Source organism: Motacilla alba, chromosome 9, assembly GCF_015832195.1.
Source record: "Motacilla alba alba isolate MOTALB_02 chromosome 9, Motacilla_alba_V1.0_pri, whole genome shotgun sequence".
NCBI lineage: Eukaryota > Metazoa > Chordata > Aves > Passeriformes > Motacillidae > Motacilla > Motacilla alba.
Window position 1 is genome coordinate 21,251,741 of NC_052024.1, and position 16,200 is coordinate 21,267,940.

General features: G+C 47.2%; 1 protein-coding gene across 10 annotated transcripts in view; it reads left to right on the forward strand.

The window, feature by feature from the left end:
* Positions 1-16,200, forward strand: part of TNIK (TRAF2 and NCK interacting kinase) — a 153,110-nt gene that overhangs the window by 118,798 nt on the left and 18,112 nt on the right. For 4 of the 10 annotated variants that reach the window (XM_038146288.1, XM_038146280.1, XM_038146284.1 and 1 more), the window contains 8 exons: positions 2,296-2,460; positions 4,095-4,334; positions 6,575-6,681; positions 8,983-9,146; positions 10,246-10,343; positions 11,064-11,087; positions 13,886-13,894; positions 14,962-15,146. In XM_038146288.1, the coding sequence (XP_038002216.1) occupies positions 2,296-2,460; positions 4,095-4,334; positions 6,575-6,681; positions 8,983-9,146; positions 10,246-10,343; positions 11,064-11,087; positions 13,886-13,894; positions 14,962-15,146 (992 nt within the window). Of the gene's footprint in view, positions 1-2,295; positions 2,461-4,094; positions 4,335-6,574; positions 6,682-8,982; positions 9,147-10,245; positions 10,344-11,063; positions 11,088-12,706; positions 12,710-13,885; positions 13,895-14,961; positions 15,147-16,200 lie in introns of all 10 variants that reach the window. The other 6 variants (XM_038146282.1, XM_038146285.1, XM_038146283.1 and 3 more) reach the window with 4 other exon arrangements.

Consider the following 16,200-nt stretch of genomic DNA (forward strand, 5'->3'; position numbering starts at 1 on the left):
GAATTGGCCTGTTGGTGATGACAAAGCTCTGGGTGAGGAACCAGCCTGTGCTGCATCTCTCACAGCTTCCCCAGAGCACAGACAAGGATTTCTCTTGATGCTGAACGAAACAGTCTGAGCAGATAGTCCTGCCAAAACGCATGGATGCACATTCCTGTCTGCTGCCCCTTCTACTCATCTTCTTGTTACCCAGGCTTATCCACTGGAAGCTAACTTGGGATGTAGCTTGGATGCTGTCCCAGACCTGCCCTATTTTTCCAGGCACATCTCTTATAATTATGGACTGTTTGGGCCTTTTTGGAGATCATGTTGGGACCCTCTGGTGATCCAGCCAAGGGTGTGGCATTAGCACTCTGAGCTGTGGTCCTGTAATTAGCAGCTCCCTTTGTAACTGAATTTTCTGTTACGGATCAGTATTTGCTGAACAAGGTGTTGGAGACAGCCAGGGAAAGCTTGGTCAGCTGAAGGATGGGTTTGGGCAGGAACGTACCACGCATGATTGTGCGGAAAGGAGGGGACAAGTTTCCACATTTTCCACATGGTGACTGGCCCCTGTGGTGCTTTCCCACTCTTCAGAGCTTCCCTGAGAAATCTCAGGGCTCAGCTGTGCATCATGAGCTGTTCTGTTCTCTGCAGCAGCCAACACCCACAATCAGCTCCTCCTTCAGTCCCTGTGGCTTTTATCCTGCTCTCACTTTGAAGTGATGTATTAAAACATTAGCAGCCTTCTGCTGGGACTGCACAGACACTGCTAAGGATGTTTCCTGTTTGGGGAAACTTGAGTTCAATTAGAGATGGTCTGTACTCTAGCAATGATCAACTCCTGAAGGGTGTTGCTGCCTTTTCCCCCTTTCTGCCTAATAGTGGAATCAGTAGGGCCCCACCAAGCACAGCTGGAGAGTCCCGAGAGCATCTTTTGCTGTGCTGGCCCCACAAGGTGCAAGTGAGGAGATACTGGCAGTGGGAAATCAAGCACCTTTCTCCTTCCCAGTAGCCAGACATGCCCATTTGATCTCTCTCCTGCCTTCTCCTGCACACCAGCTTGAACATCCTCCACGATCAGCTGCACATTAGGGCCTGGCGTTGTGCCGGGAGCGGCTCCGTCTCCGCCTGTTGCTGCCAAGGCTTGGCTGAGGAGGAGATGGGCTGGAGGAGCCTGTGACCCAGCACTCGGGCTGCTGCTCCCTTTTCAGACGGAGTTCTCCTTCCCACCCTGCTGCTCTTCTCATCCCTGTGTCCCCTTCCTTGGGCACTGCTGAGCAGAGCTTTGCGTGGCCCCTGCTCGCTGGTGGGCCTGGGGAAGTTGTCGTGACCTTCCAGGACACAGCAGTAGCCCAGGTGTCCCCTCAGGAAACAGTCCACAAATTTCTTACCTAGATTTTACTCTGTCTCATGCTCAGTTTCTAAAAAGGATTCATTCTAATTCATATAATGAATGTTTTGTTTCATGAGCATTTACTTAAAAAAGAGCTGTGGTTCTTTCCAAGCAAACCTGTTGTAAAGATTGCCTTTACTGTGGCATCATCCACTTTGGAATCAAGACATGCTAGGGGCATTTAACACTTTATTGACACATTAATAAAATACACATCCGATCTCGAGGTATCAAAAATTCTGCATAGCATATGCTGCCTGAATATCAATGCACAGCCTAACTGCAGGGTGGCAGGGCTGGGTGAGCTGAAACCACTGTGTTCCCATCAAGGGTAGCTGAAAGCAGTGGGCTTTGGGTTGATGTTCTCTCTCAGTAAAAGAGGTTTTTCCCCTCCCATACATGACAAGGTGCCAGACTCAGTAAATTCAGATCAAAGCCAGCAGTCTTCTGGCTGCCATGTTTATTCTTTTATTCAGATCAAACAAAACTACCCGTTGTGGTGTTTATAACAGCGAAGAAAAATGGTCCCCTTGCTTAAAGATCCATTTGAGAAGAAGCAAGAGCTTCTCAGGAGTCATCTTCTAGGAACATCTCTCTGAGGCGTGCTGCCTTTTCTTTCTTTTTTCTTTTTCATTTCTGTAATTAATTAAGCACATACATTCAAGCAGTCCTTTTCATGCCTTTAAAATGCATTTATTGCACAGTTTGATGGAAAATTTGGATTCCATGATAACAGAATCACTTAGGTTGGGAAACACCGCCAAGATCGTCAAGTCCAACCTGTGACTGATTACCACTTTGACTAAGCAATAGATATGATATACCTAAAGAGAAAAGAGCTTTCTGTATGTTTATGCACACCTTGGATTTCCATTGGAATGGGTTCTTCGGGGCGTTGAGCGTGTCCCCGTGTCGCACAGGTGGAGGAGCGCTCCCGGCTCAATCGCCAGAGCTCGCCGGCCATGCCCCACAAGGTGGCCAACAGGATTTCTGACCCCAACCTGCCTCCTCGCTCCGAGTCCTTCAGCATCAGCGGCGTGCAGCCAGCCCGGACCCCACCCCTGCTCCGGCCCGTGGACCCGCAGGTAACGGTGCTCCCCCGCTGCCAGGATGCTGGGGGTGCTGGTAAGGAAACAAGGAAGAGTGGATGGAAGGGAAATAGCATCTGGCTCCCTGGTTTCTCAGCCTTAAGCATGTTCATGAGTAAGAGCAGCATCTGCATGCATGAGTGTATTCCTCTTGTCACCTCCATGTGTTAGCAACATCATGCTGGTTTATACCTTCCTTTGAAGCATCATGTACTGGTTACTGCTAGAAACAAGCTGGAGGACCAGGAGGAACTGCTGCTCTGGTCCAGTGCAGCTGTTGCTCTGATCCTCTTTGGATCTGGTTTATGTAAAGGGCTAAAACCACAGAGCCTGGTACAAAAGACCCGGGATGCTTTGATGCTGAGGATCATCAGAAAGAGGTTTTGCTTTCTTTGCCGCTTTGATTCAAGGTTTTGTTTTGGTTTTCCATTGAGTTGACATCAGTTCACAAACACATCTGGAGAGGGCATAGATCACCGTGACTGTCACAGAGGAGGGGCATCTTGATTTTAGAAGTTTCTCCCAACCATGAGGTCTGCAAGTACTCTGCCACCAAAAGCTGTAGGAGTGTCAGTGCTGGCTCTGGTCCAGTCCCTGGAATTGCTCCCACAGATCCACAGACTCCAGCAGGGATTTCAGAGGGAAGTACAAAGCCTTTGCTCCAGGTTCAGCCGGGCTTTCTATGGAATATGTGCCAACTAAGTGCCAGCCACGTGTGGCACGTCCAGTACAGAGCCAGCTTTAAACAAAAATGTGCAGGAAAGCCCTGAAACATACTATTTCTGTATGCATTGGGAAAGTGGGCAAAACCCCACTTCAGTGTCATCCCTCTGACTGACCAAGTAATTTTCAGTGACCTTCTTGGTGTCCTATACCATCAGCAGCTGCAAAGACTTTTGTTTGGCAATAAAATACTTGTGAAAGAGTTGCTTGAAGCCCAGAGCCCCGTGTCAGAGTGTGTGTGCATACTCCTGTACCCGTGAGACATGGACGTGTACAGAGACCTGCATGTAGAAATTTCTGATAAAAGTCACAACCCTGTTGTATCAAAGGAGTGCAGCTTCACAGAGTCCTGGGGAGAAGCTCTGATTTCACAAACTGTAACCTTGAAATTTTCTCAGATTTCCCAGAACAGATGTCAGTATTCCTTAAACTTGCAACCTGTAGGGCTAATCCATGGGAGCCACCGAGACCTGTAGAAGCTCATGCCTCAAGATATTTTTTAAGCCATCTATGCCTCAGAATTCCTGATGATTTTTCAATCAATTATTATTTATTATCGTTTCCTTCTTTTTGTTTTTTTCATTTTTAACATGGAAAATCCATGCCAAACCTCATTAGCACAACCACAAAGGTGCAGGTGTAGGAGCTGGACTTTGGGCCAGCAGCAGCAGAGCCTGGGGCGGGCACGGCGTGTGCGGGAGTGTGATTTTTAACAGATCTTGCCTTGAAGTGATGTAAGTCAGAAGTTCCTGAAACCAAGGCAGTGCTGATCTCAGACCAAGGGGGCTTTTCAGTGCATCCAAAGTGCTAATCAATTTTTTTTAATCAAATTTTTAAATTTTTTAATTCCTTTTTTTTTTTTTTACCCTCCATTTTGACTGATAGTTCTGTTTTGACTTGGTGCTTAGATTCCACATCTGGTCACTGTGAAATCCCAAGGAAGCTCCTTGTCTGGGTCTCAGTCACTGCATGAACAGCCTGCAAAGGGACTGGCTGGGTTTCAGGAGGCTCTGACGGTGACCTCTCACCGCACTGAGATGCCAAGGCAGAACTCGGACCCCACCTCAGAAAACCCTCCTCTGCCCCCTCGCATTGAAAAGTTTGACCGAAGTTCTTGGTTACGGCAGGAGGAAGACATTCCACCAAAGGTAACACAATCACTCCTCACTTTCAGCACATCAGAGGCAATCCCAGAGCTGAGTCCCTCTGGCAAAGCGGAGTGGGCAGGACTGAGCCCACCCCGAGGCTCTGCAGCAGGGGCTGACCCGCCCAGGGGCTGCATTTCCTCAGGCAGGGTTTGCAGGACATGCTGGGAGCTGCTCTTAGCTGCAAAATAGCTGCAAAACAGCACTGCCCTCAAGCAAAGAAAGTTCTCGAGCTCAGAGGCCAAAACAAATTAATCTCTTCTTTCCCTTGGATAAAAAACAACCTTCTGCTTAAATAGAATTATAGGAACATAAAATTTGTCATACTCAATAAGACAGGTCCTTTTTAGTCCAGTACCGTGCCTCCAGTTGCAATCAATATTGATGGAAGACTTGTAAGGGCTCCAGCAGCTTTATACATTCATTGACATTTTGGCAGTGTCTGGCAGTACCTCTTTAATTAGGATTCTTCTGGACCAGTATTTCAATTGTGTTGTTTATACACCTTCACTTTGGAAGAATTATAAGTTGGCCATTAAAGTTGCCCTTACAGTGAATCAGTACTCAGCCGGGAAGATTTTTACAGAGGAGAAATGATTATAAATTGATTAGTGACAGGGAGGCAGTATTTGTCCCTGATTGAGAGGCAGTTTTTCTGTGTATTTACAAAGTGAGTGACTTGCCTTTTGAAGAGCAAAGTCACAGTCACCAGGTAAGCCTCCCTGTGCAGGGGATCTCTGGTGGTGTCATGGGTGTTTCTAATGCTCCTATTTCTGCTGTCACCAAGCAAGAGGAGACATCAGTGCTCTGCTGAAGGCAACAGCAAGCCAACAGCTCCTGGAACTGTCTGTGTGCTTGGCTCCTCCGTAGTGCAGGAGGGTGGCTGCCTGGCTTTAACCTAATTAAGAAAAAGCCCCTGCAATTTCATGTTGGCTATTGCCATGAGTCCTTTGAGAAGGACACTCAGCCGCAGCGCTGCCCTGCGTGGTGAGACCACGGCTGCTGGGAGAAAAACTGTTCTCCAGCACTCTGCAGTATTTTCCCCCTTGGCTAAGGGAAAATGGACTCTGGAAGGGATCCCCACCAGATCACATTTAGGGCTGTTGTGTTGGTAGTACCACCCATGAGGAGCCTGACTGCACCCTGGACTGCCCGAGGTGGGTTTGAGGTGTTTGGAGGCAGGAGCCAAAGGACTGCCCCGAGAGGCAGGAGCAGCTGTCTCTGTGGTCCGGGGTCTTGTTTCTGCCAGTGCTGGTGGCTGGATGCTTCAGAGGAAGGTGGAAAACTCCCCAAGTCCTGACTGCAGAGTACCCTACCTGGAGGGGAGACTGCTTTGTACTGGGACAAGCTGCAGCTGGTGAAGCTGCAGTCGAAGCTCTCTAAATCTTCTCTTACCCTGCCTAAGGCAACCGTGTGTTTATTCTTTAAAAAAGCCAAGCCTAATCCTTTTTCTTGCTAATCCTGACAAGCCCTTGGCCTTTCTGTTACCTGGTGCAAGGTATTGAACGGTGAGTATTGTCTTGCCTCTCCACATCACCTGAGGTGCTGGGGGATGAGGCCACTGCACCTGTGACCATGCAGTGATGCCTGAGCTCCCACAGGATGGGGTAGAGTTCTAGGGTTACCTGTCACTGCCCCTGTAGGCTGTGGTTGGCTTTGGGTGCTTGTGCTGAGCCCTTCTGCCAGCAGCAAGGTTTTGGCAGTGGCATCTGAAGCTCAGTGAAGGTCACAGTGTTTAATCCCAGTGTTAGGTGGGTCAGTCTGTCAATCCTCTTGTTTGTCCACCAGTCAACACCTTCTGTCTGCTGGCATGTGTCATATCTGAGCTAGATAGAAAACTTCTGTTGTGGCTGTTGAAATGCACTTCAGTCTGAATTTTACCTTAAAAATTACTTTTATGGATTTTGTTAGATTTAAATTTTATATATATTTGTGTGTGTATATGTGCATACATTTCTTCTAGAATTATGTGCCCTATTTGGTGGTAGCCAGGCTGCTCTGGGGGCTCCTGTGCCAGGAGCATCCCTGAGAGCACCATTGCAGCTTGCTGCTGCCTCACACTCCAGTGACTCCTCCTAAAAGCTGAGAGCCTTGTATTTTATGATTGCCCTAAATACTGCCTTTCTCTCAGTGGGAAATCAGTTGTAGATCAGCCTTCAGGCAGAGCTGGAAGGTGATCTGTGATGGCTCAGGTGAGGAGTGGCCCAGACTGGCTGACTGCAGGTGTCTCCATTCTTTTCCAGGTGCCTCAACGAACCACTTCCATATCCCCTGCCCTGGCAAGGAAGAACTCCCCAGGCAACGGCAGCGCCCTGGGGCCCCGCCTGGGCTCCCAGCCCATCCGGGCAAGGTGAGGACATGGAGGGGATGGGCAGGAGTGACCCTGGCGTGCCACTGCTGCACTGCCCCACATCGCCTGGCTGGGAGCACAGACAGGAGGTGGGGTCCAGCCCTGCTTTAGGTGACTGAACACCACGACATCTGCAAGGCTTTTCTTGTGTCTGGGGTGAATTTTTGCATCCAACAGTGATTTGTACTGACAAGGCTTCGAGCACTGGCATCCCTGGAGGCTTTGCTCCCTTGGCTGAATGCATTCCTGGGCATTGCAGGGTTCGGAGGTGGATGCTGCATCTGCTGCTGTGGAATCAAACAGGAGTTTGGGTGCTCCCCTTGGTGGCATTGGCTCCTGGAATTAGGCTCTCACCTCTTTCATATCAGTGGATCCCTCTAAGCGTTGGGGAGGTCTCAGTGGTACATTCCATACATTTCTAATGCATCAGAGTGGTTTTTCACAGATAATGATTGAGGAATGTGCTGCAGGACAGACACTTATACAGTTTGCTGAGATCTTCTCTAGATGTAGATCAAGGATTAAATTCATTTCAGCTTCCTAGGACTGGGCCTTTAGTTCAGCCAGATCCAGCTCTGGCACAGCAGTGAGCCCCCAGGAAGGTGCTGTGCCACTGCTGTGGTCCCATCTCTGCCATGTCACAGCTGTCCCTGGGCATGTTTAAAATGAGCAGGGAAGCTGACAGGCTCTGCTCAGAGCTGGATGGAAAAAACACAGCTTAGTCATGCGAGAGCCTGTCTCTGATTCACAGAACGACCTCAAGACGGGCAGATCCCGGGAGAAATGCGAGTTCCAATTAGCCTTGCTCCTTGGTTTCTTCTTCCTGCCTTGTCCTCAGAGGGTGAGGTCAGAAAGTGAATGTGGGGATGTTCACTGTGTGTGCTGTCACCAGTGTGAGCATACGCCTCCCTTTCCAGCTCAGTGCCCCTCTGTGCTTCAGCAAACTCACAGGCAGCAGCCCCGAGTTGCTGGCAGGGGCAGCAGTAGGAGGAAGAATATTTTTGGTGGTTTTTTTTGTTTGTTTTTTTTTTGTTTTTTTTTAATTAGAGAAAAAGCATATCATGGTTTGTTGCTCTTCTTCGCCAAAGGCTGAAACATTTTGAATTCTTGAAAATGTTGTTCTTTTAATTAGCTGTTGCTTGAAGGACAGTTTAAAATGCAGAGGGATATTGGACTGCATAATCTTTATAAGTTGTGGTATTGAAAGTAAAAAGGATAATGGAAATCTGGGATTCAAATTCAAGGTTGTCCAGTGTTTCCTGCACCTTCATTGTCCCAGTCCTGGTCAGTGCAGGTAAATACATCAGTTGCCAAAGTTTTCAAATATACTTCATTAGTTAATTTATCTAAGGATGTCAGCCACAGAGCATGAGCTGGAGGCCTTCAGCTTGATGAGAATTGGAAATTATTAGGATGCTACCACATGTCCATTAAACTTAAGTTTTCATTGAAATTATTTCATACTTTGTTTCTCTCACAGTAATGTAATATTTTTCCTTTTTCCCCATTTCTCATATTGGTTCTTGATTCTCCTCATGCACAAATGCAAATATTACAAAAATACCCCTTCTTTTATTTGTCACCCTGTTGTGACAAATGAGGGAATATTTACTACACATTTTAAAGAGGCCTTTGAATAAGATCACTTCCAGAAACATTGTATAAAACCAAATTGCCTAACTCTGCATGAACATCTCTTCTGATGTCATTTCAATGCCAAGTAAGAATTAATTTCCTAAAGGCATCTGATACCCAAAGAGATATTAGTCACTCCTTGTGTATCAAGGGCACTTTCTATTCTAGATTTATCTGTGTTCACAAGGGTGAGAGAAATCAAGGAGGAAAAGTGGATATCTGATGCAAGTTTGAAGTGAAGCCATGAAAATTAGGGACTGTGAATTAAGTGGTACAAGAGATCTGCAGCCTTGCTGCAAATTTGAGATCCTTGCTTTGCTGAAGTCTTTGTCTAACAGCACATCACAAATTCCTGCTTTTATGAAGAATTTTGGTGGCTAATTATGTAACTCCAGCTTTGCAAATCTACAGACAGGATCGAGAGCAAGGAATTTTTTAATGGTTGCCGAATTTTACAAAATAAGAGCAGAAAGCTTCTCTAGGCAATTTTTTTGTTGTTGTGGTCTTAGAGCACCCAAAATCGGTGACCTCATCCCTGTCTCCTCCCTGACCAGAGGAGGACTCTCCTGGTCTTTGCAGCCACCCCTGTCAGTGTGGGAAGGGTCTGGAGCCCTGGGGTGGGTGTGACCCTGACTGATGATGCCTCTCTGTTTTGTCCTCCTGCAGCAACCCAGACCTGAGGAGGACAGAGACCATCGTGGAGAGCCCCTTGCAGAGGACCAGCAGTGGCAGCTCCTCCAGCTCCAGCACTCCCAGCTCCCAGCCCAGCTCCCAGGGTGGATCCCAGCCTGGCTCTCAGGCTGGCTCCAGCGAGCGCAACAGAGTCAGAGGTGAGCTTGGGAACATCCCTCAGCACCAGGCACACTTTGGGAGGCTTCCTGACAAGCAGGAAGGGCAAGAGGCCTGTGATCTCATGCTTGTTCTTAAAAAAAAAACTGAAAATGAAAAGATCCATCATTTCTGATGTGCTTTTGTGACCTGTTGGCCTCCTTGCAAACAGAGTTGCCAACAGCCCCTTTTCCCTGGAGGCTGATATAAGATGGTCACAGCATCTCACTGCCAAGTAGCCTTGGCAGAAGGAGATGGGAGTTATGCTTTAGGGTAAACAAAGAAAACAACCAGTGTGCTTCTGTCTTCGTCCACCCAGGTGCACCTCACTTATAATTGAGATATATATTTTTGGGGGCTTCATCTTTGTGCCCGAGATGGGATCAGAGGAGTGACATAACCTGTAAGAAGCTTTCTCTCAAATGCTTTCTCCAGGCAGCCGTGCTGACGTGGGGTTTATGTGTGTAGCCAAATTGTTCCCTCTCATCCTAAAGCTCCTCTTAAAGATATTCCATTCCCCTGTTAAATGGCAGTGGAGTAGTGGAGTTGCCACAGCTCATACACCCACTCATCTGTATTCTGGCACAGCCCCACACTTCCATTCCCCAGGGCTGAAGAGCTTTAAGACAAATGCTGCCTCCATGCTTTGAATATTTTATGACTTGGCCATAAGATGATGGTGTCTGTTGTTGAAACCATCAGTCCTCTAGGTAGTCAATGAAAGGAGTTTGTAACCCATTGTCATTTCGGGTTTGGTTTTGTTTTTACTAATGAGGAATCCTGTGACAAATATTGTCCTAGCGATGTCAGATGCTGCCGAGCTTTTCATTTATCACATGCCCTGCTCTTCTGCAAAGTAAATTTGTTTCTTTAGTAGAAAAGGAGCATTAACTCTGTGAGAGAGCTGTTGGTGGAAGCTGGGCAGGATTATGGCTTCTTTTGCTCTGTTGATGGAGAAGCAGAAAGGAGCAGGAGTGTTTTCAAGACAGCAGAAGCAAAGTGATGATGAAGCCCCCGTTCCCACCTGTCCCAGGTGACAGGGCGCAGTGCTGGCTTTTGGCAGCATTTTAATTCCCTCTCTCTCCACCTGCCTTTCACCAGGGAATGCCAAGCCCGAAGGGTCCCCTGTGCTCTCCCATGAGCCCGCCAAGGTCAAGCAGGAGGACAACAGGGACGTGACACGACCGAGCCGACCCGCTGTGAGTCCTCAATTCCTTCCCATGGGAATGCTGCCAGCTGGCTTGGCCGCGTCTCCCTTCGGTGCGGTGGCACAACCGCGGGGACCCCAAAAACGAGGCTAGCACTGCTGCTGCTCCAGCAGAGAGACTGGAAAGCAGCAGTACGGCGAGAGCCCCTGGGAGATTTGAATGCTTAAGAGAGTGCATGAGTTTTTACCAGGAGCCCAAGCCTAGGGGAAAGCACTTAAGCCTGTGTTTCCAGGTGAAGCAGACGCTTAAGGGCTTTGCTAGCTTGGGCGCGGCGGTGGCCGATGGCACATGGTTGTGTTCCGTGCTGCATGTCCCCCGCAGCACCCGCCGAGGGATGCTCTGCTCGTGAAGGCTGGGGAACCAACCAGCCCCCAACAGCCTTCCCAGCTTAAAACCCCACCTGGTAGTGGTCTCTGTACACTCCCCTTCTATTATTCTGAGCAAAATCTCATCCGAAGTGTTTCCTCCTGGTTTAATGCTGTTGACATTTGTATCTTAAAACTGCAGAGTCGGCCTAAAAACTATATGAATTTCCACTGCTTCTCTATTTTAATGTGTATTAATGTTTTGTTGATGATGTTTTTTTTCTCTACACTCCACAGCGTTGAGCTAACAATTCTAATTTTATTTCTAACCTGCTTGCCCTTCCTCTGGCTTTTTCCTGTCCCGATCTGTTTCCTCTGATGCTGATTATTCTTCCTTTACCCACAGAGCTATAAGAAAGCTATAGATGAGGTTAGTGATATCTTTTCTCAGTGGGTCATGCCTATGCAAGGTTGACTAGTTAGTGCTTAATTCCGAGCTGGGTTTTCTTGGTGCTGGCGTTGATAAAGGTGGCGATGCGATCTCGGGTCGGACGGGCGAGCGCACCGGTGGCGTTCCGGCGTCGGGAGCCCGCTCATGGGGAGGGGACAGCACTGCCGGTGTGCCCTGCTCAGCCCTGGGCTGCCCAAAACCTGCTGGCCACCCCACTTGCATGGAGGCCGGGGCAGAGGCATCCCAGCGTTCACGTGGGGGAGCAGGTGGTGCTGCTGTTGTTGGAAGGAGAAGGAGCGAGAGCGGAGGTTTCTCGTGCCGGTGGAGGAGGTCGGGCAGCCTGGACCCCTCACCACATTCTGCTCTCAGCCACAGCCCCTGGCCACCTGCTGATTTCAGTGGGGCCATCAAGTGCTTTTTGAAATGTGTTCTAAGCCTAATTCAAAGAAAGACACTTGAAAAACAGAGCAGTGGGTTGTTCATTCTCATGGACCAGCATCCACTGCAAAGCCTGTCTGTCAGCAGAGCCATCTCAGATGTTGATGGCAGTGCTAGTCCTCATTCATCCTCTTAAAAAATGAGAGTCCTGAAGTACACCTTTTTTACTTAGGATAATATTTTAAATGTGCATCTGGCAGTGGTGAATGTTTAAACATTCATGGGAAAAGACCCAGCATTCCTGATTTAACATTTAACTTGCCTCACACACGCATCGCTGTGCACACTGCAGATACTGGTAACTGCAGGGCTGTAGCAGAAAGCACTGCTTTCAGCAGCCTCTTCTGCAGCCTCTTTCCTCTAAAAATAGAAGATATGAAAGAAGGAAGATGTGCTGGTTAGTTAACTTGTTCTCTGGGATAAAATATGAGCAATACATTTTGTTTAATGAGGTGCTTTGTTAAGAAAAAAGCACATAAATCAGTGTCTGAATAGAGGCAGCGGGTGTGCTGAATTCAAGCTCAAGGAGCAATGTGATTTCGGAAACCAATCTGACTCGATTCCAGCAAATATTAAATCTAAAGAAGGCTTTTTAATTAAAAGCAATTAAAGAGCACTGACACCACTAACTTACGTATTATGTCACTCTCAGTAATAACACTTGGAACATGTGTGGAACTACAGAGCACTTTCTCTCTGGTTGTCAGATTGTTTTTGGTCCAGGAGCAACTCGGTGAAGCTGTTTAATCCTACAAAGTGCTCATTACTTAAACAAAATGATAGCATCAAAGAATTAACCATCCCAAGGCAAAGCTTTAACTAGGAAATATGAGTTATCTGATTATATTGTCTGGGAGTATTACTGCTCTTATAACTTTCAAATTAGTTATTAAAAAGCAATTAGGCTGATTTTTAAAATACTTGACTATCTTCTAGTGATGGCCAAAAAAGGCTGATAGGGTGCCTTGGAGCACGTTAGAAGTGGAAGGTGCAAAAAAGAAATAATTTTCACAGTCCAGTGCTGTGACAGGGAGGAGTTCAGTGCTAGTCCTGCGCTGCAGAAGTCCAGCTGCAGCTTTAAGAGGCTCTTACACAGTACTAAAATCCCTTTTAAAGTGAGAGGCTCTAATTCAATTCAAAGGCAAGTGCTCAATAAAGAGCATGTTTGATACTCTAAATGGAAAGCATTGTTAAGCTGCTCAAATTGTCACTGATTCTTATTTAGGAAAAGAAGCAGTCGTATCATAGAAGCTGCTACAGCACTAATTAAAATAATTAGTTGTCGTGACTGCAGATTTGACTCTATTTCAATCCCAAACATGTTGGCATCGAAAAGGAGCTCTTGAAATACCACAATCTCTCTTTAATCATGGTAAAGAGCCTTTCTTTAAAGGTACAGAGACCATTTGGAGGGACACAGAACTACAGAATCAGAGAATGGTTTGGGTTGAAAGGGACCTTAAAGTTCATCTTGTTCCCACCCCAACCTGTGCATAATCAGGGAAACCTTCCACTATCCCAGGTCACTCCAAGCCCCATCCATCCTGGCCTTGAACATTTCTCGGGATAGGGCAGCCACAGTTTCTCTGGGCAACCTGTGCCAGGGCCTCACCACAGTCTGAATAAAGAATTTCTTCCCAATATCTAATCTAAACCTACTCTCTGTCAGTTTGAAGCCATTCCCCTTTGTCCTGTCACTCCATACCTTTGTCCAAAGTCCCTCTCCAATTCTAATGGAGCCTCTTTAGGTGCTGGAAGATGCTTTGAGGGCTCCCTATGGGGCCTTCCCTTCTCCAGGCTGAACAACCCATGTAAAACCCATCACAGGTATCTGCTGTGAAACAGGGATTGACGAATTAAAACAAATTTTAAAAAGGGCCTTTTTGGGAATGCTTATACTTCTGGGTCTGCTGCAAAGCTCTCTAATGTTCAGGGAAGTCTCTGTGTCAGAGCCTGGGCAGGGCAGACCTGGGAGCAGAATGTGTGGCTGTCGCCGGTGGGAGCCCGCCGGGAGGTGTGGGTCATCAGCAGCCAAAGCACAAATTGCTTACAAAACATTCCTACCTCACCATTAAAAACCAAACTGGGTTTGCATCTCAGCCATAGAGCTTCTCCATCCTTTTCTTCACATGTCGACAGGATAGATTTTAAGAGCTCCTTTTGCCACAGTAATTAATGTTGCCGTAGTCGCCCTGCTGGAACGGTAAACTGGAAATGCAGTAAATGAGAGTATGGCCGTAAGACAATTGTGGAATTTAGTCTTTTTCAATGAGTTTCTTTCTCCCTAATCCTTTATCTCTGACCGAATGCACTGATGCCTACCTCGGTCACTAATATAGGGAGAAATGGTAAGACTGACAATTGCAATGCTTTGTTCGTCATGTGCATGTCTTGTGCAACAGAGTTCTCTAACCCATTCTAATTTGAGCTCTCATGCTTTTCTGCCCTACTGCTTCCCCCTGCATTGCTATAAAAGCATGTAAGATAACAAAAAGTCTCTTTTCTACACGGTGCCTGCCATGTTCCTTGTTTTGAAATAGCAGTGTCTATTTTATATGACTGTCGGGTCTGAGACCTCATCCAAGTCATGGTAAACTGAAAAATTATGACTAGGCTTTGGGACTGCTCCTATCTTTTTTCTTGTTTCAAGGCTTTTTGGTTTGTTTGGTTTTTTTTTTTAGTTTTCTTTCTCCCTTAGCTTGTAGGCTGCCACATTTCACATAAAGTGCTTAATGGGTCCCGCTGAGGGATTTTTTTTTTTATTATTATTATTTTTTGATCGTGTGGCTGACTCAGAGCTGTGACTCCAAAGTCTGGCTGAGCTGGGCGCTTCTCCTCGTGCTCCTCACCACCTCTCGGCAGCCGCCCGACAGCGGAGACTCACCATGGAAGCAGCTCTTGACGTGGGGATTGCACCACTCCATGGGAGATGCTGTCATTGCTTCCTTCCCAAATGCATTTATTACAGAATAAATACCATTACGGGGTCTCTTTTGAGAAGTTTGAAAGAAGAGAAAACCCTGCAGGAGAAATTCTCCGAGCCAATCTTTGAAGTGACGTTGTTTTCCAGTTTACTATGATGGTGACTGAACTTCACCTTTTCCAACAAATACAATTTTGTCGTGTATATACATATAAGTGTGTGTATATATATGCACATACACGTTCCAAAGAGAAAAAGAAGAGGTTGGCTATTGACTTTTCAGTGAGCGTAAATCAGTTTTGTTTTGTTTAATAAATGCTACATGCTACAAACATTGTCTTACGTTTGTCTCATGTTTGTAATGACTCTGTAAAGCTATTTCTTGTTGCTCGTGCTGTTAGCATTGGCTTTTGGAGAGATGTATGTGACATTCTCCTCGCTCTGAATGTAACAGCCATCGCTTCCTTGTTTCCTTGCCCCCATCCCCTTTAGGATCTGACGGCTTTAGCCAAAGAGTTGAGGGAGCTGCGCATCGAGGAAACCAATCGGCCCCTGAAGAAGGTGACAGACTATTCCTCCTCCAGTGAGGAGTCGGAGAGCAGTGAGGAGGAGGAGGAGGACGGGGAGAACGAGACACATGATGGGACCGTGCCTGTCAGTGACATCCCACGGCTCATGTGAGGAACGCTTTCTTTTGGGGGGGCAAACCATGGAACCCCAGTGTGTGTTTTTCTGGAGGTGAAACCCCAGTGTGTCTTGGCCTGGAGGAGAAACCCTGGTGTGTCCTGGCCTGGAGGAGCAGTAGCTGTGATAAAGGACATGGCCAAAGCATGTCCATGTTTGGTGGCTGGCACTGGGAACATCATGGTTGCAAGGGATGATGTACTCACATGAGTGTTTCTCCTGTTTCAAACTAGAGAGAATTAATGGGAAAAACTGAGCTATTTCTGCTGCATATTCAATGAATGTTGGCTCAAAGCTGATGGAGCTGTACCTGCTGATGAGCCAGGCAGGTTTTTGGCCAGAGTGGGCACAGCTGACCTCATCCACACAGTGGGTCCTGCCCATGGGATGGATGTGCTGAAACTCTGCCTGCTCTTGAGCCTGGTCTTGCCCCAAATTAAGCCATGCTAAAGTGTCAGTACTTGGTGTCCTGCCCAGTGCCAACTGGTAGAGCCAGGATTATAATAATCCTGAATCTTTGTCTTGGATTTCTGCCCCTGGCACAGTCAGTCTTGGTGGGTTAAAGTGGTGAAATGAAGAGATCAGCAGACTGTTGTGTCCCATGGGACATTTGTGCTTTTGAGTCTCTCCAGATCAGGGCAGCACAGCTTGAACACTCACAGGGAGCTGTTGCCATTCAGAGCGGGTTCCTGGAGCATCTCTGCTCAGGCTTCCCACCCAGTGCTTTTGCAGGGGCATTTCTGGAGGTCTCTGCCTGACAGCAGGATCTGAGTCCTGCCCCTTTGAATTCGCAGAGGAGCTGTAGGAAGGTTTCAGGGAATGATTTGCATTTTAATCAGTTCATTTCCATTTTCCCTGCTAAATGAGTTCTAGTTGATACAGGCATACCTGGCTTCAGGAACATGGTTTAGCAGTGAACATGATGGTGCTGGGTGAATGGTTGGACTCAAGGAATTTAGAGGTCTTTTCCAAGCTAAACAGTTCTTTGATTCTCTGATTCATGGTGGTGGGGCATGGAGCAGCACAGAAGCCCTCTAAGTGGCAGGG